The sequence below is a fragment of the Sander lucioperca genome, chromosome 2 (genome assembly GCF_008315115.2).
Source record: "Sander lucioperca isolate FBNREF2018 chromosome 2, SLUC_FBN_1.2, whole genome shotgun sequence".
NCBI lineage: Eukaryota > Metazoa > Chordata > Actinopteri > Perciformes > Percidae > Sander > Sander lucioperca.
In genome coordinates this window covers 26,641,797-26,667,061 of record NC_050174.1, presented here as the reverse complement: position 1 = coordinate 26,667,061, position 25,265 = coordinate 26,641,797, and the positions used below count along the sequence as shown (strand labels likewise).

Sequence of the window (25,265 nt, the reverse complement as noted above, 5' to 3'; positions counted from 1 at the left end):
AATTGTTCAGTGGGCATATGGACTAATAGAGCATAATTCCCACCACCATTGTCTGCTTTGAGTTAGACTGCAGCCTACGTTCACTGTAAGGCTGCAACTAGTCATGAATCATGTATTCTGAGCTGTGGCTGTTAACTCCTGGTTCTACAGAGAATGTTACTTTGCATATATTTTCACACACTTCATTGGTGACCAACAATGCTCTTGGGCAGTTCCAAAGTGAATCCCCAACATGGCGACTTATGCAGTCTCAGTGAAATTACCAAAAATTTGAGAACAAAATGTGGCCACATTGTCTATCAAGCTAAAGTACAGTCTGTTTTTGCAAAATCGTCAGTGTCTTATTTCCACTTTGTCCTCCTAACGTTTTGCGGCATGTACCGGCAAACTGTTTGAGTCTATTCAATTTGAAAGAACTCATCGCTCACTCACTCAGGGATAGACTTCGAGTTTATAGGTCTGGCCCCGCTTTGCTGTGGCCCAACCAAAGAAATAGGCTTTTAACCAATTTAGTGGGACATTATAATAACTCTAAGGCTACCACTTTGACCAACACCGGTTCATTTTGTTTGTGCATTTACATTTTCTAAAGATTGAATTACTTTACCTTAACCTTCATCTGACCATGGATGAGACAATGGAATTAGATGAGACAATTGCATTTCTGACTCTTATTTCTGTTCTCTGCAGGAAGACCCGCCACGTCAACATCCTGCTGTTCATGGGCTATATGACTAAGCCCAACTTTGCCATCATCACACAGTGGTGTGAAGGCAGCAGCCTGTACCGCCATCTGCATGTCACAGAAACCAAGTTTGACACTATGCGTCGTATTGATGTGGCCAGACAAACCGCACAGGGCATGGAGTAAGACTTAACTGCTAGATTCCATTTCATTATTACCACTTACTCACTGCAAATGTTGTTTAACTTGTTTCAGCTATGAAGTGAAAAGTGTGATTTGATAATACCAGACAAAGTGCAGGAGGCACTCTTGCAGTAATGGTAAGGGTAAAGACTGTAGGAGAGTCTCTGAGAAAGATAATATTGTGCAGGAGTCAAGTCTTGTCTAAATTTGGTGCTCTTTCTCTCCCCTTACATAGATGAAATCAGTGATTTAGATTTTTTTTCTTTTCAGTTATCTTCATGCGAAGAACATAATTCATCGAGATCTGAAATCAAACAGTATCCTTTAATAGTCCAATGGTATCTTTTAACAATGTAGCTATCTAAGTTTGTGTGCTTATATCATTGTAGACTCAACCAATAACCACAATGTCGAATTTGAACAACATGTTCTGTAGCCAGCAAAGGTTTAACCACAAATGCTTTGAAATGAAGCAGTGATTTGAATGCAGCTCTAAGAGTGTTGGAGGCTGTTAGCATCCGTGTGGGTGAACAGTATAAAACATGTTGCATTGCAGCAGGACAGTGATCCTAAACATACAGAACAGGCAACCATGACCTTTTTGAATGTGAAATCAACATGTAAAATCTGTTGAGGTTTTGTTGATAAAATTGATGCTGACTGCCTTTTTGGGAGGTAAAAATCACTTCCATTGTGTTCTATGTGTAGTTTACACGTTTATAATTTCCTGTTTGTTAGAGGTTTTTGTGGTAACTAATACCATGAACGTGTACGCCAGATGTTTGTAACATTTCCTGAGCTCTGCTGCTAGATATTTTTCTCCATGAGGGCTGGACTGTTAAGATTGGTGACTTTGGCTTGGCCACAGTGAAGTCTCGGTGGAGCGGCTCTCAACAGGTAGAACAGCCCAGTGGATCCATTCTGTGGATGGTAAGCCTCTCTTTTACTGTATATGATTACTTTGATTTAATAAAGAGACATCCAATGAATAGACTGTAGTAATTACAAAACTATGGACATCAAAGAATACATTTTCTATATCCTTAGACAACCAATCATTTAGAGTACAAAACGTTGAACTCAACTTAAATGTTAACAGAAAGCTTATACCAGATTAGCCAGACTCACTAAATATTCTGCAGCTGTTTACCTGTTTAAAGGACCACGCCTTTTTTTAAGTTCTCTCATAACAGAATATAGCTTCCTTCATCAGCCAGCCATACTTGGCCACCGAAATTGTGTTAAATATTTAACTTATTTTATTTGGATAGAGCAACTTCAGTATTAGTAAGGCTGCTCTTTGTCTTGTTCTACGAATATTCAATCAAACTTTTACATCTAATGTGGCCGGGTTGGCTTAGTGGGTAGAGCAGGCGCGTGTATACTGAGAGGTTTATGCCTTGAAGCAGAGGTCCAGGGTTTGAATCGACTTGTGACGATTTCCTGCATGTCTTCCCCCCCTCTCTCCCCTTTCTTACCTAGCTGTCATATCGAATAAATGCAGAAAAGCCCAAAAAATAATCTTAAAAAATAATAACTTTTACATCAAATTATTTTTTAAAGGTGTTAGATGTAGCATACGATTTAATTGGCTCAGTTACATTTTCACATTAACAGGGACTGAATATAATGATAGCCATTTTATATCACAAGAACCTGTTTGTTTTGGGCTATTTACTTTCTGTTATGGCCCTACACAATGTACCACACATTATGTCATCCTGTGATGGCATAATAATAGACAAAAACATCACAGTAACTCAATAATCATATGATATAACGTAAAGCCAGTTCTCTATGTACATTTGGTGATCTAATTGGATTGTGATACACTTTACTGCATACATTTTCAGGGAAATGTGAAAGCGAGTACTGTTAGCATAGTTATATTTGTAATATTTAAGATATAACAGCCTAATTAACAGCTAAATTAATCTTAAGTTATAATTACATTTTTGCAGGTCATTTCACAAATTACGTGCTTAGTGTGTCTTTTTCCTATTTTTTACTGAGGCTCCTGAGGTAATCCGAATGCAGGACAGCAACCCATATACGTTCCAGTCTGACGTATACGGCTACGGAGTAGTGCTGTATGAGCTGATGTCAGGGACCCTGCCTTACTCCATTATCAACAACAGAGACCAGGTAACAGGACACTACTGCTCTTTGAGTTTACACAACACTGACATAGTCTAAAGCACAGTATCTGATCATCTTTCAGAAAATGTTGCCAAACATAATGAAGTGCCTGCACTTTTACCTTCTCTGGTGTTTATACCAGTTGAGAACACACTTACTTTCCAATCATGCGGTACAGCTGTCCATCAAATCCTTTTGTGTTATCATGGTGCTTAGAGATAAAGTACGAAATGCTCAGGATGGCAGCTTCATTTTTGCGCAGATGCTTAGAGATAAATTGATATGTATCTAACATTGGCTCCACTTCCTTCTTGAGCAGGGCCACTACAAATGTCTCGGAGCATTTAATGACAGGTCAAAGCTACAGGACGAAAATCATTATTCACTGTGGCACAGGGCTTTTTAGGCACCAGTGTTATGATTGACTTCTTCCACAAAGCTGGGACAATGTGAGTTTTCTTTTGAGCAAAGAAGCTGGCAGTCTGTCTGGGCCTGTGCACTTATTAGTGCACACTACATACCCTACTGAGAAGATGCTGATTACTAGGTGGATCCACTTTCAGCCAGCAGGTGGTATCAGTGTCTGGCAGAGACTGCAACACATGTCACATTTTTGAAAGAGGTTTTGGAAATCAAACTTTAAGTAAGTCATTCGGCTAATTTTATTTTGGTTGTTCATCCAAGGTGATAAGTTGTTTGTTATTGATTTCACCATGTCCCAGTATTTTAGGGTTTGAAGTTTGAAAGCTCCGTTCCATCGTTTGCCTGTGTTGTAGGGGTCGACCGTGCTGTTTTTTCTGGGCCAATTCCGATTATTAGTAGTTAATGAAGCCAATATCTGAAACCGATATGCGCTTACAGTAAAAATGAAAATCTTAGTCAAAATTAAACTTTTGGAATGTTACAAACACTTACAAAACTGTGTTTAAATGCTTTAGCAATTATTTAATAAAACTGAAACTTTCAACCTAACACACAGTTAACAAATGAATATATAAAAACTAAAATAGCTTCCTGAAGTTTTGAGTTTATTTTCCTAGTTATCTGGCAACAGGAAGGAACCAGCAAATTAACTTATGGTCCTTTGCTAAGGCGTTCAAATTAGCTGTGAGACTCGACTTTATTGTCTGATGCGGATGATGTTCCATCAGCAGGGTGGAAGCTTAAATAAGTCCTTGTTGCACTGGAACCAATGTTATTTAAAGAAACTCCTTTAATGCTAATGGTCTAGTAAACACAGAAAGCTAACGTTTTCACCACAAAAAAATGTATTATTTGGACAAAATGGATCACAGGATTGGGGTGTTTTTATCACTTCAGTGTGGGAAAATACATTCTTTTTAACTTCTGAAATTCCTGCAGCCTTACCCTACATTCACATTAGCTACAAAAGACAGCGACACACACTCGCTTGATGGGCGTTCCTGGGCGTGCCTAGCCTACTCCTGGTGACGCTTCTGTATCGATAGTTGCATGCTATTGCCTAGTATCTGCAAGAGGTCTTACAAGTCACTTCAGAGATATTGTCAAGTCACAAGAACGATGTTTTTGGATTTAAAAGTATTTATTTCTCGATAGGGGTAACAAAATATATGAGATAAAATGCCAAACATATCAGATATATACAGAAATACGATGTCCTGAAGCGTTTCCGCCATCTTGAATGATTTTCTTCGACTCGAGCAACCAACGTACATACGTCACGCTGCCTTCACTCCGATTGGCAGTCACATCACTCAGCTTTTGCATAAAATAGACTTCTTGTCTATGTTGGCCCCACCTTGCTCGTGGCAGCGGCAAGCTCGTCACTTGTCGCTGGCAAACGGCCACTCCCATTGAAAATGAATGGCAGCCTTCACTTTTTCTCTGTTTTTTGTAGCTAATGTGACTGTAGGGTTACCTTCGAAGCTTAGCGCGTCCAACTCAACCAGAGCCTGAGCTGCTTCTGCTCGAGGCTGCTGCATGTCAGCAGCGAGGTTGATGAGTGTTGATTAGCTATTACTCATATAACACCTAGCCAATCAGATAGTGTTGTGGGCGGGACATTAGGTGTGACTCAGTGGTGAGTGAAACCGGAGCAGAGGGAGAGACAGAGCTGTGGCAGTACTGCACTTCCTAATTAATTAACTTTATCGGTCAAATAAAACACTGATACAGATAATCTGCAAATTGTCGAATATTTCAGTATTTTTTTTTTTTTTTTAAAGTTGCATGCAGGCTGAAATTCACTGTGGTGTTTTGTCAGGATTAAGCCGCTAGCTAAATGTCTGCTAACCGCAGGTTAATTTATGCAGTGCTATGTCATCCATCTCAGCCAAGAACGGAGAAATGTTGAGTTACAAGCGAGCAGTGTGATGTGTGTAGATGTCTGTATGTTATACTGTAGCCTATAGGGCTGTGTATTGGCAAGAATCTGGCGATACAATATGTATCACAATACATGGGTCACGATTCAATATATTGCAGTATATTTCGATACTGTGCGTAAGGCGATATATTGGGATTTTTTTTAAGCATAATTTAAAAAAAAACTAATATTTAAAAAGACATGATGTGCATAAAAGTCAAAAGAAGTTTACTTTAGGTAAACAATTCAGTACACAGAAAATGACACAAAAAATGTGGTTCACAGGTTCTTAGTGAGCTAATGTTTATATGCAGGTAAGTAGGCCAAAGTTTAGCCATAGCTACATTGTTAGCTTGTAGCAAAAAGTCAGGCACTGTTAGGGCCCTGACACACCAACCAGACGGGCCGACCGTCGGACTGATCAGTCGGGTCCCGAGGTCCAAAAAATGCCTCAGAACACACTGAGGCGACACTCAGGCGGCTGCTCTGTATTGTTTCCATTAATCGTCTGATTATTTCCCAGAAAATGAAAACCGGCAGCTGATAGGACGAACGCGTCACGTGGTTCTTTTTTCTCCGGAAATTCACAGCCAGACTGTCATGGCGGCTCGTTCAGAATACGATCTCATATTGGACTAAAATAGTTCACCGAAACGTGTTTCTGAAAACATTTTAAACGAGCGTGCAGTTTCTGAATCTGTCTTCATTTCAGATTGACAAAGGTCAGTTTAAAAGATTTTCGTCAGATTTTGAGCGGCTCATCCGCTCCCCATTTCCAGGTGAGTCCCGACTGTTCTGTCTCTGACTGAACATGTCGGGTCGACCCAAATGAAGGCCGACGGCTCCTCGGACGGCCGACAGCACGGGACACACCGAACAGACTCAAGTCACCGACCTCGCCAGACGGTCCGACGGCCGATTATCGGGCTGGTGTGTCTTCTCTCTTAGGCACTGTTAGGTACTGTTAGGCAAGGACACTAGTAGTGTGTCTCAGCATAGCCATCTAGCGGTAGGGGGTTTAAACACAACATAAACGTCAACTACTGTCTTACATGAATATTATTGCACGTAAGCAAAAAAAAAAAAAATCGATATTGCGTTTTTGAAAATCTATACAGTATTGCTAAATAAAATATTTGATTTGATAAAGGTAAAGAGAGTGCAGCCGGGCATAATGCCACTGCTCTAGTGAGACGCTGGCTGAGCATGCATTCACACACACTGTGTCAGTCGTCAGACAGTCTGGCAAAAACAGTTCTTTCCATTTATTTTAAATGCCTGCGACAAAAAGTTGCCAAAGATTCAATTTTTAAACAATTTGAAGGTAAAAAATGAAATACAAGCACTGAACTGCCCAGGAGTTTGTGTAACAACAGAGCAGTGTTTCCTGCAACAAAACAGCACAGTCCCTCCTGTCTCTTTTCTTTCCGTCTTTCTCCGTGAAATGAAGCTGCCTACAAGTGCGGTCGGAAATGTTGAGATCTATAAACGATCCGAAAAAAACTATAATTGTGAAATAAAAAGTCTAGTTGTGCTGCATTGGGGGGTTAAAGAACACCACAAGATGTCACACAAGCGGGCCATTTAAGTGACACTCCCGACTCCGCTCAACCCTGCGGCAAACTCCCCCACACACCCATGGGGGGGGGGGTAAACTTTGAATATTCGCCGTTGATAAGTACCGAAGCTTCAACCACAAAAAATGGTCTGGTATAGTTGTAGACGTTATTCACCCTGGACCCTACATGAACAGCACTCTCAGATTTCAGCAACATTTTCCTCTTTGTTTTTTCTCAGATAATCTTTATGGTTGGACGTGGTTACTTGTCTCCAGACCTCAGTAAGCTGTCTAGTACCTCGCCCAAGTCAATGAAAAGGCTTATCATTGACTGCCTGAAGTTCAAACGTGATGAGAGGCCCCTGTTTCCACAGGTGAGTAGTGTATAGGTTACCCATGTACCAAAAGGTATCCCATAGAATTAGCACAACCCCAACTCGGCTCAAAAACCTGTATTATTATCTATTATAAATAGGGCTGGGTTATTTTGACAGCCCTATTTATAATGGATAATAATACAGGTTTTTAAGGTTAAAAAAAATAACGCAGATTAATCCATTCCATATTGAGGTTTGACCCGGAGCTGTTCTAGCCACCATTGGACTGTAAAATGAAGGAGGGAGACGAGAATGTGCTGCCTGGATCATTAACTGGAACATTTACTTGTAAAAAATCTTCTTCCTGCCAACCCTGGCTACCGAAATCTGGTGCCACTGATATGTCTGTGCTTATAACACAAACACCGCTGCATGTGACGCTAGTTAACACTATACTCGACAGCAGCTAACGTTAGCCTACCGCTAGCTAGTTAACACTATACTCGACAGCAGCTAACGTTAGCCTACCGCTAGCTACTAGCTGGATTAAACACGGTTACAATGCTGACAGCTAACGCTGAACGGTGTAAAGTGTGACTGTGTTTTACTGTAGAGGACAACACCAGGATGTAACAATCTGCAGCTGCTGTTGTCGGAAAAACAACACAGACGGTGCGTTCAATGAAACTAGTAAACTACAGCCTCGTGGTGCATTTGAAGTTATTGTAAATGTCCTTTTCCCATCTGGTGGTGGTTTTTGTCGTTCAACAGCAATTTACTAGTGAAATAAGTTATTGTTATTGTTATACATTATTATTAAATCATTTAATTTTGACCATATGGCCTTAGCAATAAACAAGCCGTTCTTTAATGTCACCAACTGTTGTTTAGTACCCTTTGTTTTCTTTTCTTACTTTCTTAAAAAGTATCGGTTCAGGCACCGTTAATTATGTATGCGATTAATTTAGATTAATTAATTACAGAGTATGTAATTAGATTACATTTTTGAATCGATTGACAGCCCTAATTATAAACTGAAGAAGCAGTGATACTGCCTTGTTTAGGGTTGTTGGGGGTGCTACAGCACTGGGAGCCACCAAAGTCAGAAATGTTACACAGTGGCTTTAATCCTATGCATTTATGGCGTAAGAAAACCTTTTGGCGTAGTCCGAGCAAGTGTTAAAACTGCTGCTTCCTGGAGTTTCAACTGGCATATCTTAAAAAAGTTATGACATGCAAGGATGAGTGCTCCATACAATCTTACTTCCAAAAGAAGTCCTTACTGTCCATCAAGTTATTTCAAATAACACTGGTAATTGCATTTACATTTGGTTTTCCTTCTTCAGATCCTGGTAGCCATTGAGCAGGTTCAAGACCTGCTGCCAAAAATTGAGCGAAGTCGCTCCGAGCCGTCGCTCCATCGGGCCGTCCATGCGGAGGACCTGAACCCCCTTTTGTTCCACACCACCAGGCTGATGCCCCTTTAAGCTACCAACAGCACGGGACAGAGAGGTCGTCACACTGTCCAAAACCAGACCACAAGCCCCAACTCACTCCCTACCCCCGCAGAGCCCTGGAGCTGCCGCACTCAGCGCAAAACTCAGTAACTGCAGAAATAATGGCGACACACTGTTTAGACTGATAGTGAATCTTCTTCTCCTTTGTACACGTGACAAAGATCTGCCCAAGTGAAATAACTGTGTACTGTATCTAGTAGGATGTTAAAATGCCTCTGTTCAGTCTACTTGAGAAAAGTCATCAACCGGTTTGCATTACATACTCTGACCTACTAGGAGGCATTTAAATTGTTTTGAGGAAATGGTAAAAAACAGGCATGTTTTGCACATACCCTGCAAAATTGTGTTGCCCATTTTCAGTAGTAAAAAAGTCTTACTCAGACCTTTTAAGAAGCACTGTGATCATAGTCAAAATATTTAAATCAATTCAACAGCCATAATGCTGGATCTGCTGGTTCAGGTCACCTGATCAGCTTACATATTTCAAATGCTCAGTTGTCATGCGTCCCTTTCGGTTAGCCTTTCAGTCAGCATGCGATGGGAGACCTGACATGTGAAGGTAGTGATTTGAAAGCAAACACAGTGCCTGTTTGGGAGTGCTTTGTAAAAGAGAGGACATTTTGTCTCAATGGGAACCTCCACTATCTGCTGCTTTAGCAAATATTTCAGTGCTAGAATTTTTGTTGTATTTAACCACAACAACAAATCAACATGAGGAGGAAGAGAAAACGCAACCTTTTGGAAGCCTAGAATAGATAGGCAACCTCAAACACTAAACTATGCAAAAAGGTTTAGTGAAAAATAAAAGAATAGTTAATTTGGTGAAAGTGTCTCTGCACATACTTTATAGCAGTGACAGGCTTGCTGCAAAATGACATTTTCTTAACACCTCAGAATAACTATCTAATAATAAGAATCTTATTTGGATGGACATACTCAAATCACCAAGTTCTTTAAACCTGAGTTTCCATTGATGTTGCAATGAACTCAAAAAGTTAAACTCCAAAAGAGCACTTGACATGTGAAAGTTGAACAGTTAACTCAGCAGGGCCTTGTAGGCTGTTGTTCAAAATCATTTTTTTTTTTTTTTTCTGTTTTGTCTGAGGGGTAAATATATGCATTGTAATTCACTCATTCCTCTGCTGGGTCTTAAAACCTTATGATTGGGAACAACAACAGGCCAAGTTCATCTGGTTTCACACTACTTTGAAGAAAATGAGTTAGTTAGTTAATTAATCAGCTACAAGTTACTTGTAAGATTATTTACCTTACCCCACTGGGCTTTCTTTCAGCTTGTATATAAGTTCTGTCTGAATACAGGATTAAATTGTTAGGACCAACATTTTTGCAGTGTACTGTACATAAAAGGGCATCTCTGATGATTTCATTTGTCATTCTGATATTTAACATTTCTAAGATTCCAAAATACAAGGTTTATCAATTTTCCCAAGCATTTTATTTTTTCCAGTTCAGGAATATTACATTAACAACCGATTCTGTTGCTGATAGAAAATACTATATTAGGATGGTTAAGGTTCAGGGCTCTCAATAGTCAGAAAGCATAGTATTGATCAATTCTATGGCAACTACTTTAACTGCAACGTTGAAATCATGTGTAAAATCAGCTCACTGTAATGGTCTGCCCCTAAGACACGGTGACATAAACGCATTTACACTCGAGTTTTACCAGAATGTCATCATGCTCCAGATTGTAGATGATGGGGCTTTTACGTATGGTTTTCTTTTTTTAATGATAATTTGAGCGATTGACAGACCATAGTAAGTTGCATTCTTAATGGTTAGTTGTATTGCTGCTACATATAATGTGTTTTCTGTTTCTGCTTTTTTCTACACCTCAGAGACGAGACATACTGGGACTGAAATGCACCCCCATGGCACATCGCTTTTACAAGTCTTCTGCAGTCTAGTCTTAAAAGTTTATTCTTAATGCTCTCAAACACAGCACCATGGATCAGCCGCAGGTTGATATTTCACACTTACAGGCCCACACACATACACTTACACTGGTACTGTCGCTGTTGAGGATGCATTAACACTGTGAGTAACTTGGTTAAATGACTTATTCCAATTTGGACGCATTGTTGGAGGTGTGAGAAGTGTAGCCTTCTGTGCTTTGGGATAGAAAGTTGTCAGTGACCATGTTAACATGCACATAATATTCTGGTTTATGCTCTTATTCTGAAAAAGATGATATTCCGACTAAGCTGTTTACATGGCTAAAGAAAGTGAAAATTCCACTAATATTCCCGTTTACATGTAGCCGTGCAAAATTTACAAAGTTTACCATCGGTGGCGGACTTGTTGGACCGTGCGAACACAGCGTCCCTCTTTTATTCCTTCAACCGGCTTCTTGAAAAGGTCGCCGTAGCGATGTGTGCCCATATCCAAAAACCTGTTGATATCCAAGTCTTTGATAATGTTTAGAAGTAGCTGTGTTTCTCCTTATCGGGTCTGCAGCCTTTTGGCTGCAAACTGTCGGCTGGTTGGTTTGTTTACAGCAACCATAGCAACGCACAGAGCTGACCATGAGCCGTAAACAGACAAGAGGCTGTAAACTGGGGTAAAAACCCTGATTGAGACGCATATTCCGAATGCGCTGTATACATGTCCAAAGAATGCCTCTAAAACCAGAATAATACCGGAATATCCTACGTCTTAATCAGAAAATGCTATATTCGGAAAAAGGCCTTACTGGGAATATCCAACCAGAATATGCTGGTTACATGACCTGTATCAAATTTTGAATATTGTCATATTCAGAATAATAGTGGAATATTGGTGTGCATGTAAACGTACTCAATGAGACTGAATGAACAGTTAAAATTCCCCATGTGGACATGTGTGTTTCTCGGCCAAGCTTGTCCATCTCCCTGCTCACATCTGGAGAAGAAAGAAACAGGCACTTGTTGATCATGTTGCTCACAGTGTGATCTCTCGGCTAGGTCTATAACTAGTTTTTTTTGTCTCATGGCTAACGTGGTAAATTGACTCATTGACACACTTTGGTTCATTGCTTAGGATTATTTTGTTCAGGATTGTGTTTAAGGCACCGTTCAAAGCTCAGGTGTATACTGCTTCAGAGTGCAATAATGAATGACCTTTTCACAGATGTAAACATTCAAAATTGACTCAAGTTGATTTCCTGTTTCAGTGTGTGTGAATATTAACTGACAGGAAGTTAACAAGGGGCCAGGCTGTTGCCTAGCAATGGAATTCCATGGAAAAGGTCTATACTAACTTTAGATGAAACACGTAAAACAAGCTGCCTTGCGTAACATTAGATGTGGTTAAAATAAAGGCTCCAGCTGCATAAAGACCTTCCTAGGTAATGATGGTGGATCTGTAATGGTGTGCGGTGCTTTTTGGCATAGTTGTATTTTGAGGTCAGTGTTCCTGCTGCACCATGGGCATAGGATGACATTAAGAAGGCCTCAGGAGCCAGCAGACGTTGCTGTGTTCCTCAAATTGTTGATGACAAATTATGCCTGCTGACAGGGATGTAGTCCTCAATGAAACGTACTGTGTAAGGTATGAACAATTCAAAGTTGTACTTTTAAATGAGACATACAGAACCTTTTTCTTCCCCTTAAACAACAGTTGACAGTTCTGTGCCTCCATACTATCAGCAGGGTAGTGCTTTTAGGTTCCTGTCACAGTAACATATCTGATAGCCAGTCAGCACGGTCATTCTTTTACATCAAAACCTCTTCTTGGCCTGACTTGTTGGGTGAAAACTGCTACGGAGTGAAGGAAGAGCAACCTCCCGTCGGATGAACTCTTTCAGGATTTTTGACTTGAGCCCATTATAGCCCATACATATTTTATTCTTGATTTTGTTTATTATTTAATCTATTCTATTCAAAGTTTTCTTCATGAATGTTGGTCGCCTGCTCTATTCCTTGTAGCAGTGGTTGTTACTTCTCTTTGGAATTGATCAATACAAAGTTCACTGCTCTCTGGTGTAATTGGTAATCTTGGAAGTATTGGCTTTATGATACTACTGAGTCATATGGGTTTTAGAGTCATGCTTAAGTGTAAATGGACTTGCAGCAGCTGTGAGGGTGATGGTTCAGGTGGTGATTGGTGTTCTGTGAACTGGTCTTGCTTCTCTGGAAATTGTTTGTGCAATTCATTAATGAACTGACAGCAGATCAGACATTTAAACCTTGATATTTTAATGTTGTGAAAATAAGGGCTGGGTACCCTTACTCTTCTTACTCATTCCAGTTGTATTGGTCGATCGTGGTCGGGGGTGGGGCTTTGTGAACCAGGGTTTGGAAAGACTGTCTCTGTCTTTCTCTTATTTATTGATGTCTTTGCAGATGTTCTCGTCTGCGGCCGCGGCTCTTTGAAGTGGATTCAGTGTTTACAGAGAGACACCACTCTTTGCAACATTCACGTCATCGCCGGCGCTCTCTCTAACAAGAATGTTATTTTGGCACGGTACGGTCTCCTCCAAATGACTTTTAATCTGATCCTGCAGGGGCATTTGTAGCGGTTCGTCTTAAACAACTCTAGCACAAACTAGGTATAAAACTTTCTAGCAATATTTTGTTCATAGGGTTTCACTACGATAGCATTTGTTAATGGCAACACTTCAAAATACTGTAAAAGTAACTTGTTATATGGTTGGCCGCATGTTAAACTTGATTCTGTCCTGTGATATTTAAGTTTTGCTTTATTTGAATGGCCTTACGGCTGCTAAATGAAAGAAACCCACCTTTTCTTAATGAGTGGCTTTTTATAACCTTTCAGCAAAAGCAAAGACAGAATGTAATTTCCATAATGCAATGTTGGACCAGGTTTCCTGTGAATCAATGTAAGTGCATCGCCTCTCAGAGGGACTTGCTATAGTGGAGGACTTATTATTTCCCTGTTCAGAAAGGATATTTAATCATTTTGGCTCAGTTTTGTGTTTGTTTGGTGTCTCCCAAAGAGGACTGTGTCAAACTGGTATCTAAAGCAGGGGGAACAATTGCCACAGTTACTGGAACTCTGTTAAAATGGACCTGAACGGCTTCATCACACACACAAGATACTGTGCTGCTTCTGGAGACTTGCAGGGGCACCGGAGGGGGGGGAAACCAGATATAAAACAGCTGTTTGTTTCAGACAAGAAAAGGATGAGAGAGCTGTATCAGAGTTTTTGTTTTCTTCTTTTCATATCTCTAGGTGAATTGCAATACTTGTGTTTATAGTTTCTGAGGTGTCAGGGGTGTTCAGTTTGCAATAAATGGTATATTCTTCTGTGTACAGTTACATTTTTTTTAATTACAAAAATTACTGTACTTGTCTATTTTTTGTGTGATGGTTTCAAAAAGAACAATTGTTTTAAAGTGTAAAGGAAATCTTAGTATTTTTTTTAGTTTTTTGTCTTAAAATACTGATGCAGGATTTATTCTTTAAATAAATACATTCATCTGTGTTACCTGCTTGTTTTCAACTTTTTGTACAATCTGCCTCATTTCTAGTGTGTTTTTTAGAAGGAAATCAGTGCAATTGTGTCAGTTTCTCGTCTAAATTGTAGAGCTGCAAAGATTAATCGGTTAGCTGTCAACTTCTAAATTAATCGCCGACTATTTTGATCGGTTTGAGTCATTTTTTTAAAGAATAAAGTCAAAATTCTCAGTTTCCAGCTTCTTTTTTTAAAACAAATGTTTTTATTGGTTTTTTTTCAGTAATACAATTATAAAATTATCTTTATTTAACTTGTCAAATGGTTTTCATACACATCCAATTTTATTTTTTTAGTACATACGTTAATGTCTCCATGAACATACATTGCGGCATATTTTCAGTCCAAGCACCAATTGTAGGTGCCTCCATGTTCTTCCAGATGAGAGATATAGTCCTTTTTGCCTGTAGTATATACAACATCAATACATTTATATGCTTGGGGTTTCAGATTTAGATTCATTGGATACAGGTGCAGCAAAAATCATCTTAGGATTCCAGCTTGTTAAATGTGAATATGTTCTAGTATCTTCTCTCCTCTGTGACAGTAAACTGAATATCTTTGAGTTGTGGACAAAACAAGACATTTGAGGATGTCATCTTGGGCTTTGGAGAAACACGGATCCACGTTTCACCATTTTCTGACATTTTAGAGACCAAAAAACGTATAGATTAATCGAGAAAATGATTAGACGGCAATGAAAATAATTGTTACAGCGCTTTTAAGTTCCTTTAAAATTGGAAGTCTTAAACATTGCTGAATCTTTGCTTGTAATAAACCTTTTATAATCAAGAACAGTGTCGGTTGGATTCCTCTTCATACAGCATTACTATTTAAGGCACCACAAGGGGTTTTTCACTGCCTCTTAAATTAAAAGATTTAGAGAAACAAGTGTCAGCTGTCAGTTTCTAGAGGAACCAACTGATGGTTGAATAGGGTCAAAAGAGGAAGTGGTTACAGGCTTCACAGATCAGAGCACTGCAAGCTAGCAACAGGAAATGCTGATCATCTGACACCATGAGGTTAGTCAAAATGGAGGATACAGTTCTTACTACTGTAAACAATACTTTATTGGTGTATCATAGGATTTCCCAAAAGTTATCAAGTTTGTGGGAAAAAAAGATACTGTAGATATGTAATATTGTACATGAAGAACAGATCTTCATATTTATTCCCTTCAAAAGATGTACAATGTAGAGAAGTTGAGCGAAACCCGGCAACAAGCGACTTTTATGCCACACAGCTCGGACTGAAATAGCATTTGACATAGCTTGTTCGCTCACAATTATAGAAGGCCATGTCTGACATGTCTTGTGTCATTTTCTAGTGAATTAAAAGAGTGTTAGCGATTGAGTCTTCACAAAATAATTATTTTCTGATCTTAAATGTTTTTCCAGAAACATCTTTTTCATTCCATTCTTGCCTTCTAAACACGTGATTTTTTTTTTAAGAAAAGAAAACTGTACAACAAATCAACTGTAAAATACGTAGATAAAAAGACATTGTTCGACATATAGTATTGTCTACAACTTGTAGCCCAGTCCAGATCTACTGATGTGGCAGAAGAGCGTCATGGCGAAACACATTCCCAAGACCTGTCAACAAAAGAGCAAAAACTGTAACTGGAACACACAACAGATAATGTTGTTGCCTGGTGTTTGGCACAGAAAAGAGCATTTATACATCTTCATAGCTGTTATTATATGTAAAAACTTCAAAACCAATAAATGTGTTAGTATTTCTCAGGGTCTGTTGATTTTTTGGTGTCACAAAATAGTTTGACATGAGTTTTTAGTTGGAATTTGTTTTAATTGAACAGATTATACTAGATATATACAGTACACACATCTGAAAAGTGGTTGAAAACACATTCAAACACAAAGGGCAACAGACCTTTTTCACAGCAGACATGTTGACATGTCAGAGTAGGAACAGCACAGCTGTATTCAAACCCATTAATGATGGCTGTATTCCACTTAGGAGAGGTCCTGGTGTTGTGCATGCTGACTCACTGAAATAGCTTACTGGGACACTACTGGGACACACAGTGCAATGTGGGGTTTTTTTATAAATGCAAAAGTCACAGTTTGGTGACACCACACGTGTCAGTGTTGGTGCAAAAATTCTGTATCCAAAATCTTAATTTACCGCTCACTAAAGAGTGAACTATTGATTCTGTTAAGGGGCTTTCACACCTGAAAGTCCGAACCAAGGTCCGGACTGAGGTTCATGTTTTTGTATTTGATCCGTTAAGTTTTGGTTTCACACTGCAGTTATGCAAGCGCACTAAAGATCTCTACGTGACAAAACTATATATATATATATATATATATATATAACTTAACAGAACACAAATTGCAACTTGCAGCAGGCCACTGTTTGCTCAGGTTCACTTTGCAATGAATTTACAATTACAATTAATGTGCTTAGATATTGTATGGAGAAGTAAATAAAGACAGCTTTCCTTGCAGTTTGGTATGAAATATTTCAATATGGTAAATATAACCACCATCAGTTTACCTCGATGATGCATAGGACAATGACAGATATCCCAATGGCTAGGAAGTTCTCCTCAAACCAGTTCTTCAACTTTACCAAACAACCCTGCAAACAAAGAGCATTGAAGTTGAAATGAACTGCAATCAACAGTCAGCTGCAACAACGAGGCGTCTATCGGGCATTTCAAAAACCTCTGACCTCTACAGTATGTTGAAACAAGCCCTCATGCAAGGTGTTCACACTGTGTCTACCTTTGTTCTGTACACAGGTGCTGTGGTGCCACAATCCTTGAAGCAGCAAGAGGAAGGCACTTTGGATCCCCAGTCTGTCACATTATTGACTCCACAGCAATCAAGCTGAAACAGTTCATTCAGAGATACAAAGTCTTATAACAGCAGATTGAGATGACGTAGCTCATAGTATGTCAGCACAGCATCCACATTCAGTCATCTGTGTCACCCCATTATGGGAGCTGTGAGTATGTCTCTGCTCTGACACACTTACCTTCACCTGAACCAAATCCCAATCACTCGTTGAGTTTGACCCTTTTGCCTTTTCCAAACCTTTGGTGAGATCATCTTCCACCAATTTACCAATCTAAATGGTGAGGTGAGATTTGCAGATTATACAGAGTATACGCATTTCCTTTATTAGCACAACATGGTGTGAGTACTGATGAATGGGACCCTACCTCTCCCTCATACATGAGTAGCAGGCATGCTGCAGTCAGCTCCACCAGCATCAGGATGAAGAGCAGCAGGAAGAACTGTCAACAGAATATTTCAGTACAGTCTTATTGTATTTTTACACTTTGAAACACATTCAAATATCAGGGTTTCCCCCAGTGTAATGCAAGCCTGGTGGCCCATCAGGCCTAGATTGCCCCCACCAGGCCTAAGCCACTGAGAATTAATTTTTTAAATGTATTTTAAGACGTTTTTTAAAACTAAGTTAGAGTGGGGCGGCTTGGTTGGAAACTCAGACGTAATCCTATTTTCAAATCTCCAGTTAGCGTTTAGCACTGACTTAATGTAGGGCTCTATGGAATCTGTCTTATAGCTTTTTTTAATTCTCAATTTTGCGATTCCGTCCATGAACTAGTTATTACGGAAACTATTGGGCTCTACATCAGTGCTGCCATCAGTCTGGGACTGCCCCCAGCTGGGCCTTCTTTGGGGAAAAAAAAGATACTTGCCACCTGGCCTAACAACTTTTCTGGGGGAAACCCTGAATATGTTACAGTACCACATCATATTTACAGAAATTAGAGGAACAAGACTGCTCGAAATAATGTAGGTCCAAGGGAAGGAAACACAATTGGGCGATCACACAGGTTTACAAAACAACAACAGGGTAGTCAGATTTACTAAGAAAAGAAAGCAAGGGTGAAACAGTCAAATGATTACCCAAATAGTAAACATCCATCACAGCTTGCGGATCAACAGCCCCTTGAGCTTTTTTATCAGGTATGACCATAGAGTGTATAATATTAATGGACAGAGCATGTGTGACGTCACCCATTGGTTTGTGGAGATCTGCTATGAGTCGTCGAGTTTGCCGTCTACACTCTACGTTACGTTACACACTTTCACTGGCAATCACATCATAGCCACGCCCTAAAACACCCCCTGCTTTATCGCAGATTTTAAAATCAATGAGACCATTATTTAAAAAATGTACATCATTCTGTGTTGCAGAAGATTTATAATAGTAATAAATAAATCAAGTGAGAAGTGGGTCACTTTCTCATAGACTTCTACAGAAACCGACCTCCTTTTGCAACCGCACGTGTCGCCCCCTGCTGGAATTCAGATAGAATGCAGGTTTAAGGCACTTCCGCATTTGCGGCACTTCGCCGAACCAGATGCATAGTCCTTTAATATTATACAGTCTGTGGGTATGACTAACATTTTCACCCTCTTAGTTTAGGGTGTTAGCATTCTATTGTGCTAATTAGCACTAAACATAAAGTAAAGCTGAGGCTGATGGGAATGGCATTATAGTGTTGCAGGTATTTTGTAAAATAATTTATTTGACCTGCTGGTGACGTTAGATGAAAGGTTAAACAATCATAAAGGTTATTAGGGTTCATCATCTGGAGAACATGAATGTCTGAACCTAATTTCTAACAATTAAGGTCAGACGTACATGCAATAGTTGTGGAGACATTTCCCTCAAAAGCCCAAAATGTCAACCTCATGGTGGCGCTAGAGGTAAAGTCAGGGCATCACTAAAGTCAGTGGGATTCATTCGCATAGTAAGAGGTCACAAATGGCACATGTTTTCCTTTGCAATGTGGAATTTTTTTAGGATTTGTTCACTTTCAGTTATTACCTCCAAATAAAGTGGTTTAGACCATCTGGAGAAATTGTTGGCTTGTTTACAACCTGTTTGATTCAATTGCATTTTATTTATAGTGTCAAATCAATGCATAAGTTATCTCAAGACACTTTACACATAGAGTAGGTCTAGACCACACTCAATAATTTACAGAAACCCAACAATTCCCCCAAGAGCATGCATTTGGTAGCCTGGAAATCCAGACCCAAATCTGAAAGATTAAGAAAACTCTGGATTTCCAGGGTATGCATTTGGTGCAACCCAAGTAACAATTAATCTAAATTATTATTTAATTAATTAATTATGTTATTTTAGTTAATCAACATTTCATAGTACAGAATGCATGTTGCGGTGTGTTGGAAATTAACTTTGAATTCACTCTGTGGTTTTAATGCAAGGCTTAGAAGATGGTTTTAATGCAAGGAACATGAAGGAGTTGTTGTTCTAGTGTGTGTTTTAGTGTGTGTCCTACCGTCAGAAGGAGACAGCGGTTCTCCTTCAGAGCACCCAAGAAGCCCAGGAAGGACACGCAGGTGATGACGATGCCGCTTACCAGCAGCATGTTGGCTGAGTTGAAGTTGGCCAATGTCGGGATGAGTGCCAACTTGAAATTCAACATCATGTACACACCGAAGCCCAGCACCGCCACGCCAGACATCTGACGGAGAAACACATACTGCCGTCAGGCTTGGCTACACACTGCTAGACAACATAATAGTAATGACAACATGTACCATAACGGCCTCTGAATGTGATGCTGGATGATTGAGACATACATACAAAAATGAGGAAGTTGGCGAAACACATGGTGTACTTCAAACACTTGAGGCAGCCTTGAGCCATCCTGGGACACTTCGGATCTGACCTGCGACAGGAAAGAAAACAAAAAGCTATCATATTATCATATTTCATCTAATATGAACAGGGGAAGCCAAAGTGAATCTGTTCAGCACTTAAAAGCAGAAATCTGACAGTAAAATATAATAACATACAGTAGGTAAATATAACATTCTAATAATAAAGAGAACAAACTGCAGAAGAGGCAAGGAAAGAACACACACACACACACACATATATATATATGTATATATAAAGAAGTAGAAAAAAGAAAAGAAAATATAATAAAATATAAAATACAGTATAACAAGCAATACAAAATAACAAAATGTACACTACATTCAAGGCCTATTTACAAAACAAACAGTGACTGTGTGTGTGTGTGTGTGTGTGTGTGTGTGTGTGTGTGTGTGTGCGTGCGTGCGTGCGTGCGTGTGTGTGCGTGCGTGCGTGCGTGCATGTGTGTTGTGGTAATGCTATGGGGAAGAGATGCTGACACATCTCACTTCCTGTGTTTCCTGTCAGTGTACATTTAGGGAGATTTGACATTTATTAAAAATAACACGAATACATGATAGTTGGTGTTGTTGATGACATCACCGGGGTTTTGTCCACTGCGGAAATACCACAAGTTCCCCAAAATATTAAATCAATTCTGGGTAATGATCACAACAGTATATGTGTTAAAAACAATGTTTAAACATTACATATTTAATATAAAAAATACATCAAATAGTTATTCTTTTTATGACTGATCTTTGCTGTAAGAATAACTAATAAAGACAGATGTTAGAACCAAATAATTGAACATTTGATTTAGTTTTAGGTGTTTAACATTACTTAACTTTTTCGTATGATGCTTTGACCGAGATGACTGACCATGTTGGATTCATTTAAGTAATTCTTTAGTTTTTCTATTTCATTAGGTCTCCTTTTTTATGAGTATTCTCTGGAGACATAACGTCAACACAGGTTTTATTCGATGAAGAGGAAGGTGAAGGATGTGAAACAGAAGAGACAAATAAAGCAGAGAAATAAAGATGAGGTCTTACCTGCTCTGGGAGAATAACCTGCTCGTCTTTGTTTTTCAGAGTGTTAAATGTGAACTTTGCTGTTGCTCACACTTCCCCTTCTCATGGTGCTGTGGGGCGTTCAGCACTGTGTGGGGTGTTCAGTGCCTCCCTCTCGCTTCCTCTTTCTCAACATAAGCAGTATGGAAACTGTATGACAGAAAGTGCACAAACCAAAATAAGAGCAAACGGTTTGTCACACGCCTTCTATATTTAGACGAGATGCATATTCAGAAATGACAGCCCTAAAACAGTCAAACTGTGGTGGTCGAGAGCTGTAATGTTGAAAACATGCTGAATAATTACACAACATATGAGCTGACAATGAATGTGTCAGAGAAAAACATCTTTATTTTCTCTGTGGTTGTACTGGGCAGCTTCCAGGTATGAATGTGGAACTGTGTGAATGTGACAGGTCGTCGTTGCAAATGAGAAATTGTTTCAATCGACTTACCTGGATAAATAAAGGTTAACATTTATATATATATATATATATATATATATATATATATATATATATATAGCAAATTAAAAACAGATACAGCAATACAACCAACACATAAAACAAGCATATTAAAAGCAATTGAACCAATAAAACCAGTAACTAACAGTGGATAAAATATGGAAGGCTAATTTGAAGAGGTGTGTTTTGATGACACCACCTCCTTTGTCTTGCTGGTGTTGATGTGAAGGTGGTTTGACTCACACCAGTTGACAAAGTCCCAGATGACCTCCCGGTATTCCTGATCATTCTTCTCTGATACCCTCCCAACAATGGCAGTATCATCAGAGAACTTCTGCATGTGACAGATTATATATTATATTATATTGTGCCTGAGGTCCGCTGTATACACGGTGAAGAGAAAAGGACCCAGCACTGCACCCTGGGGTGCGCCTGTGCTGCTCATCACCACATCAGACACAGTCCTGGAGCCTCACATACTGTGGTCTGTCAGTGAGGTAGTTGATGGTCCATGCAGACAGGTGGGGGTCAACACCAGCTCCCAATAGCTCCCCCCAGAAATGTGATGGTTAAATTGTATTGAAAGCACTGGAAAAATTGAAAAACATGACTCTCACAGTGCTCACAGTGATCTCCAGGTGTGACAGTGATCTTTGTAATATATAATATCAACATTTCAATCAATCAACATTTATGTATATAGCACTTTACAGCAACCAGCAGGTATCCAAAGTGCTTTACATCAGGAACCAATAATAAAACAACATATCATACAATTAAAAGAATGAAACATAGAAAACAGTGAAATCAGAAAAGGTTACATAGAAACAGGAGGGGGAGAGGGAGGTTGTCACTCCCACTACTACGTATTAAAAGCCATTCTAAACAAATAGAGTTTGGATCTAAAAAGAGCTACATCTGTAATAGTGTGAATATCAGGGGGTAACTTGTTCCAGAGTCTCGGGGCAGATCCCCCCCCCCGTTTATACCTTGACCTTGGGACTTCTAAAACCAGCTGATTTGAGGACCGCAAGTACTCCAGGGCCAGGCCGTTTAAGGCCTTGAAAACAAACAATAAAATCTTAAAATGCTATCCTGCAATCCTAAAACGCACAGGGAGCCGATGTAGGGTGTAGAGAACGGGGGTGATGTGTGCATGTCTAGATGTATTTGTTAAAAAGTGAGCAGCAGCATTTTGCAAACTGCCTATTCCACTTGATGTCAGTTACTCTTTCTGTTGTTGTTATTGTTGTTGTATTCTTTATTTCCTGTTTTTAAATGTCTTATGTATCCCAGTACAGTGTCCTTGAGTGCCGAGAAAGGCGACTTTAAATAAAATGTATTATTCTTATTATTCTTATTCTTATTATTTTGCACAAGTTGAAGACGTGAGATGGAGGTCTGATTCAGACCAACATAAAGAGCATTACAGTAATCCAACCATGAACTAATAAAAGCATGAATCGCCTTTTCTAGATCATGCCTGTTAAGGAAGGGCTTAACTTCATCCAGGAGACAAAGCTGGAAAACGCTCATTCTAACAACATGTACAGGAAGTATTTACAGTGGAATGACAATAACAAACTTCGGCTTTGGCTCGCTCCTTTTTGGACATATTGAACATATTGTTTTGTAACACTTTATAGATATTGTTTTTTTTTTTCATTTTGATGTACTGCAACAGAATTATTGTGTTTTATATTTTAAATTTTGTTCTGAATAAAAAGAAAAAGAAATAGCATTGAAACAAAATAAAAGAAGAACACATCCTTTACACTTGAGTCAAAGCTACTATTTTATTTGTCTTTATTATATTGATCTATTTTCCACTGAGGAAATAGGCACAATTGTAAAAATCAGGTCCATATCTGTGATCTTCATGCCAATCAAGCAAATTTGCATTTGACAAAGAAAGTGAGGAAAAATGCTTAACTAACATTAAGCAAATGTATTTCATATGAAGAAAGAAAGTTTTGTTGATTTGATTAAGAAAGTTGATTTCATAACAAAAACAAGAACAAGCTGGAATAAAATACAGAAAACGTATGGCTGGAGTACAGCGTCAACAGGAGGTTTTAAATTTAACATTACACGCAGTACAAGTTGTTGCAAGGTGAAGGCAAACAAATTAGACATGTTTGATTAAAATAAAATACTAGAAATGTTCAACTTTCTTTTATGTCACCACACTGCAGTTATTCCACTGTAATCTGCTGCCACACAGCTTGATTATGTCCTGTTAGATGTCTTCAGGACGCCTCTATATGTCGGAATGCTCCTTGATGCTTTTAGCTTGTAGAAAGTCTTCTTTACAAATAGACAGTGGTGGAAGAAGTATTCAGATCCTTTACTCAAGTAAAAGTACTATTACCATACTGTAAAAATACTCTGTTACAAGTACAAGTCCTGCAGTAAAAGTCTGTAAGTATCATCAGGAGAATGTAGTTAAAGTATTAAAACCTTGTAGAAAGTGTAAAGGATCCAACCAGGTGTGTGTTTAATGGTCTGATCATCTCAGCTGGACTTGTAGCCGTTATATTGTTGGCTAGTTTACTTTAGAATCAAACATCAGATTTTATAAACTACATGGGTTTTGTGTGCAGAAATCTTAATGTGTAAAGTAACTAGTAACTAAAGCTGTAACAGATGAATGTAGTGGAGTAAAAAGTAGAATATTTCTCTCTGAAATGTAGCGGAGTAGAAGTAGAAAGTGGCATGAAGAGAAAAGACTCAAGTAAAGTACAAGTACCTCAACATTTGGACTGAAGTACAGTACTGGAGTAAATGTACTTAGTTACATTCCACCACTGGGAATATATGTTCTGTAGTTTTGTACATGGAGAACAAAACGCTGTTCAATAGTTCAACCAGGCTGACAACTGAAAGGGGAAAAAAAGATCCCTCTGAGCAACAGTTGAATAAGAAGAAAAGAAATCATTCATCAGTCATTGGTAAAAGAAAGTGGAAGCTTCTAGCATCAACATGCTGCAGATTTAAAAAGAACCAGCTTCCTGTTTCAGTGTCAAGTGCACAATAATGCAGCCTAGAGCTGAAGATCTTTGCCTTTGTCTTCATTTCTATCATGTTACACGGGCTCAGGCCGGGCTCGGGCTTGCGCTCCGAGTTGCGCAGTAAACGAGCGGTCAGGTGAAGCGTTTCGATTAGCGTGTAAATGGAGGTGAAACAGAGGCTGGCTTCTGGAGGACTTATTTTATTTCTTTCTTCCAACTTCCATGTGGCCGATAGCCTCCGTTAGTCACGAATAAATGATGTTAAAAAATGTATAAATTACTCATTTTTTACCTACTGTATGTTATTATATTTTACTCATTACTCACTTGACGGAAGACAAAAGAGCTGTCCGCGCTATTCTCCGACATGCACTCTAATCACTGCTGATAGACGGCCTTTTGTACAGTCGGGCTGTAAACGGGTTCTGGCTTTTAAAAATCTGTCAATCAAAATGTACTTGTCGGGCTCGGGCCGAATTCTGTCAGGCTCGGGCCTTGTCGGGCCGAACTTTTAAGGCCCGATTACAGCTCTATTGCAGCCTATAACATTTAGCAAAGCTCTTCTTCAAACTTCACAATAGAAACAGAAGTTTAGTCTAGGGTTAGCACTATAGGAATATCAGCTGAACATGCTATGGACTGACCATTCCCAGTTTAAACCTCTTCAAGACACACGCACCCACTCAATATTTAAAGCCACGTTGGACCGTTGGGCTTCAATGATGGCCGAGCGTCACTTACACGTTTCTGAACTGGAAAACTAATTTAACATCCAAGTTCCAACAGTATTCTCCCATTAGTCAACACTCTGGGGACACCCACT

General features: G+C 39.2%; 2 protein-coding genes and 2 long non-coding RNA genes across 4 annotated transcripts in view; 2 read left to right on the top strand and 2 right to left on the bottom strand.

Annotated features, from left to right (window-relative positions):
* Window positions 1-10,086, top strand: part of araf (A-Raf proto-oncogene, serine/threonine kinase) — a 21,900-nt gene extending 11,814 nt beyond the window's left edge. The window contains exons 11-16 of the mRNA XM_031300499.2: window positions 691-867; window positions 1,139-1,185; window positions 1,680-1,798; window positions 2,882-3,013; window positions 7,152-7,286; window positions 8,576-10,086. Coding sequence (XP_031156359.1) covers window positions 691-867; window positions 1,139-1,185; window positions 1,680-1,798; window positions 2,882-3,013; window positions 7,152-7,286; window positions 8,576-8,716 — 751 coding nt within the window. The 3' untranslated portion in view covers window positions 8,717-10,086. The remainder of the gene's footprint in view (window positions 1-690; window positions 868-1,138; window positions 1,186-1,679; window positions 1,799-2,881; window positions 3,014-7,151; window positions 7,287-8,575) is intronic.
* Window positions 10,087-11,220: 1,134 nt separating this feature from the next.
* LOC118493909 lies at window positions 11,221-14,195 on the top strand. The gene is made up of 2 exons (XR_004895965.1): window positions 11,221-11,993; window positions 12,263-14,195. It is a non-coding gene; the product is annotated as an uncharacterized LOC118493909 (long non-coding RNA).
* A 655-nt stretch (window positions 14,196-14,850) lies between these two features.
* Window positions 14,851-20,297, bottom strand: LOC116050449. Its single transcript, XR_004105094.2, has 3 exons — window positions 20,270-20,297; window positions 15,068-15,545; window positions 14,851-14,978 (listed from the first exon to the last, which is right to left on the bottom strand). It is a non-coding gene; the product is annotated as an uncharacterized LOC116050449 (long non-coding RNA).
* On the bottom strand, window positions 15,562-21,101 carry LOC116050446 (leukocyte surface antigen CD53-like). The gene is made up of 8 exons (XM_031300506.2): window positions 20,951-21,101; window positions 19,842-19,926; window positions 19,534-19,719; window positions 17,413-17,487; window positions 17,226-17,318; window positions 16,973-17,077; window positions 16,743-16,826; window positions 15,562-15,817 (listed from the first exon to the last, which is right to left on the bottom strand). Exons 2-8 carry the CDS (start codon window positions 19,902-19,904, stop codon window positions 15,746-15,748), a joined length of 678 nt encoding a protein of 225 aa, XP_031156366.1. The 5' UTR covers window positions 19,905-19,926; window positions 20,951-21,101; the 3' UTR covers window positions 15,562-15,745.
* Between the last annotated feature and the right edge of the window lie 4,164 nt (window positions 21,102-25,265).

Bases quoted from the DNA above. Each gene is read 5' to 3' on its own strand.
- LOC116050446 (XM_031300506.2), bottom strand. From the start codon at position 19,904: ATGGCTCAAGGCTGCCTCAAGTGTTTGAAGTACACCATGTGTTTCGCC. The intron at 17,488-19,533 runs GTAGGACACACA...TTCTGTTGACAG, and splicing joins ACCGCTGTCTCCTTCTGACG to TTCTTCCTGCTGCTCTTCAT. The intron at 15,818-16,742 runs GTAAACTGATGG...TTTTGTTGACAG, and splicing joins TTGTCCTATGCATCATCGAG to GTCTTGGGAATGTGTTTCGC.